Source organism: Gekko japonicus, unplaced genomic scaffold, assembly GCF_001447785.1.
Source record: "Gekko japonicus isolate JY-2015 unplaced genomic scaffold, Gekko_japonicus_V1.1 scaffold1973, whole genome shotgun sequence".
Taxonomy (NCBI): Eukaryota; Metazoa; Chordata; class Lepidosauria; order Squamata; family Gekkonidae; genus Gekko; species Gekko japonicus.
The window spans coordinates 220,770-224,150 of record NW_015164250.1 but is presented as its reverse complement, the minus strand read 5'-3'; the positions used below and the strand labels follow the sequence as shown (position 1 = coordinate 224,150).

General features: G+C 48.2%; 1 protein-coding gene across 1 annotated transcript in view; it reads left to right on the top strand.

The window, feature by feature from the left end:
* CCHCR1 (coiled-coil alpha-helical rod protein 1) overlaps positions 1-3,110 on the top strand; it is a 19,646-nt gene extending 16,536 nt beyond the window's left edge. The window contains exons 14-16 of the mRNA XM_015408656.1: positions 2,374-2,525; positions 2,603-2,714; positions 2,973-3,110. Of these exons, the coding sequence (XP_015264142.1) occupies positions 2,374-2,525; positions 2,603-2,714; positions 2,973-3,085 (377 nt within the window). The 3' untranslated portion in view covers positions 3,086-3,110. The remainder of the gene's footprint in view (positions 1-2,373; positions 2,526-2,602; positions 2,715-2,972) is intronic.
* Positions 3,111-3,381: the final 271 nt, after the last annotated feature.

Below are 3,381 nucleotides of genomic sequence, written 5' to 3'. Positions count from 1 at the left end.
GGGGGGGAATGTCCTTTAGGGGACAGAAAAAATATCCCCTGCCTGATTCTCACATCTCTAGTAGCAAAGCTGGACTGGACCCCTCCCTGAGACTTTGACGAGCAGCTACCAGTTGGTAGAGTCTGTACTCAGCTAGAGGGACCGAGGCTGTAAGTTTAGATGGCAGCTTCCGTCTTAGTGCAGGGCAACAGAAGTCTCTTTGTTCCCAGTTCTGCTCTCTCTCCTGCTACAAGTAACTTACCATTCTGCCATCTCTCTCTCTTCCTGTCTGTCTCTGCAGTGGTTGCCCTCCACGACGGGAGGAGACTGGCCTGGATTTCACAGGACTGTAATAAACAAAGTTATTGTCCTGACCAAACAAGGGACAGTGTGCAGCGAAGCAAGACAAACCTGGGTGGATGCTAGTTGCCATTTGATGTAAGGAGCTCAGTGCCTTCAGTGTATCCATGAAGATCCTTGGGTGGGCAGCTGCTTCAGTTTCCCCTCTGCCCTTCAGAGATGCCAGGGGACATTGGAGCTACTTGCAGGGGACTGGGTTTGGTAACTGCTGTGGACTCTTCTACCTCTTTTATTTACACTACAGATGTTCTGTCCTTTATATACTGGGTTTCAGTGACAGCTCTGCTGCCCGCCTCTTGTCTCGGACTTCATATTTTTAATGTTTCTGCACACCTGTGATTCAAAAATGGCCACTCCAACCTGTCGACACTCGAACAGGTTGGGACCCACTGAGTGAACCATGGCATGCCACAAATTTCCCCTCCGTTTCTGCAGTCTCTGGCAAAGGGGAAAATCAGGAGATTTCCTAAGCACATCGTGGGTCCTTTTTGACATTGTGGGACACAAATTGTGCCGACCTGATGTAGCTGTGTTTTAAAAGATAGGGATAGATGGCAATGAGACGAGATCAGCAAAATCCACCAAGAGTAGAGCACACTAGGAATAGCACCCCTGAGGGCCTGAAAAATTAGAGGTGAAGAAGCAGAAGTGTCACATGCTTGGGGGATTCCTGGAGGGTTTGTTGGTGGTGCCTGGGGAGGGCGTATAATGCTGCAGAACCCACCCACCTCTTCTCTCAGCCCTGCAGGAGAAGGTGACGGAAGTGGAAACGCAGCTGCACAAGGATCTGTCAGAAATGGAAAAAAAGCTCAATGAAGCACGGCGGGAGCACACGAAGGCAGGTAAGCGGCGGAAAGATGGTTCGAGAGAGTTTGTTACCCGAGGCTGGCGGTTTGTGTGGAACCCCTCTTCCCTGTGGTTAAAATGCAAGAAATAATGAGCTGGACTATGGCGTGCCACCGTTTGGAGCATCTGCCCCTCTCCACCCTCTGGGGGACGTGGCTCTGCGCTGAGGCACATGCTTCGTTTACAGATGATCTCCAGTTGAGCTCTGTCACTTCTGGCCGAAGGATCTCAGCTGGCAGGTCGTGGGGGGGGGGGAATTTGGAGGAAACTGACATATATGCAGTACATTCTTACGAATCCTACACTTTACTACTTCAGCAACGCAAAATGCATAATGCAAAATTTAGTTACCATATAGTTTTCTATTGTTGAGCATATTTATGGCATTTCAAAGTATAGATGCCTTACAGTGCCATCCTGTAACTACTTTCCTGGGAGTAAGCCCCATGGAATAATTGCAAATCTAACCAATACTAAAGATGGAGCTGCAAACTGTTGCACTCTGTGCTATCTTAGCTCAGGTATCTTTTTGCCATCTGAGAGGTAGGAAAAGAAAAAATAGAGAACACAAATTTTCTGTTAAACAAAACTATGATTTGGACAAAAGCAATCTCAGTGAAACTTTGTCACAAAACTCATTGATTGAGTACTAGCTTCATACAGATTATAGCATATGAATTGTGGATAAAATTAGTTTTCTTTAAATACACCTCTGAAAACGTTGTTCTTTTTCTACACCGTACACAGAAATTAATCATACGCTAATGCCGTAGATATAAAAATCTTCATACTACACATTTTGAGAGGCTAAAACCTTGTCTCAAAAAGCATTTTTATTTCCAGTGCACCTCCCCCCTTCCAAAAAAAAAATTATAGCTTTTGTACTGGAGAATTTGCCGGGGGGGGGGGGGGGGGAATGTCCTTTAGGGGACAGAAAAAATATCCCCTGCCTGATTCTCACATCTCTAGTAGCAAAGCTGGACTGGACCCCTCCCTGAGACTTTGACGAGCAGCTACCAGTTGGTAGAGTCTGTACTCAGCTAGAGGGACCGAGGCTGTAAGTTTAGATGGCAGCTTCCGTCTTAGTGCAGGGCAACAGAAGTCTCTTTGTTCCCAGTTCTGCTCTCTCTCCTGCTACAAGTAACTTACCATTCTGCCATCTCTCTCTCTTCCTGTCTGTCTCTGCAGTGGTTGCCCTACGCCAGGCTGAGCGACAGGCAGCAAGGGACAAAGCACATAGCGAAGAGCTGGCCAAGCTGCAGGATGCCGCCACGCGACAGGAAACGGCACGCCTTGAAGCATGTCTGCAGGAGCTCAAGAGGGACAAGAACCTGCTGATGGTATGGTAGCAGTGTGGGGGACAGGGCTGCCCCTTTGGCGATGGCTTGTATTAAGGGCTGTCTCTTTCCTTGAGCAGGCAACTTTGCGACAGGAGGGGATGTTAGCGCAGTGTCGGCAGAATCGGCAGGGGGCAATCCAAGCCTCAGCAGAATTGACTGAACAGGGAGCAACTCAGATGCCATCTAAAGGTATGCTATCGCCTTCCCAGAATTCCCTGCTGCATGCCATAGCATGTCCCTTTTGCTGTCTCCCATAACTGACAGTTATGCTGTTTTACCATTAGCGTGTATTCTTGTGTTCTGATTTTCCTAGATCCTTTGGTGTTGCCCATCTCCCCTCATGCCCCAAAAAGCCCCCAAGCTGAAAACCCTTTCTTATCACTTGGTATCTTCCTCTAGTCCCTCTCACTCCAGACCTTTCACCAGTTTCTCTCCTTCCTCTCACAGAATCCCTCTCTGCTGTGCTGAGTGATCTGCAGGCCCTGAGTGCAGCCATCTTGGATGAAGAGAAGGCTGAAGAAAAGCCCGATGAAGATGGAGGCACCAGTGCAGACACCTGAGAGCCACTTACTGAAGGAGGATTTTCTGGGGAGAGAGGGAGATGAGAGTAATTGACATAGGTGTGAACAGAACACCGGTATTTTGAAATAAATATTATTTTAGTAGACCCATGGCCTTTCTCTCTCTCGAGGGGAGGAGGACACTCTGATACGCTTGGGTTCCTCTTCCCACAATCCCTGGAGGCAGGAAATTGATTGCACTTTCCATCTCCAGGGGGAGGAGAAGCCCACCCTCAGTCTTTTTCTTGCTTCCGCATGAGAGAACTCCTGAGACTTTTCCTTTAAGGAGCTCCTTT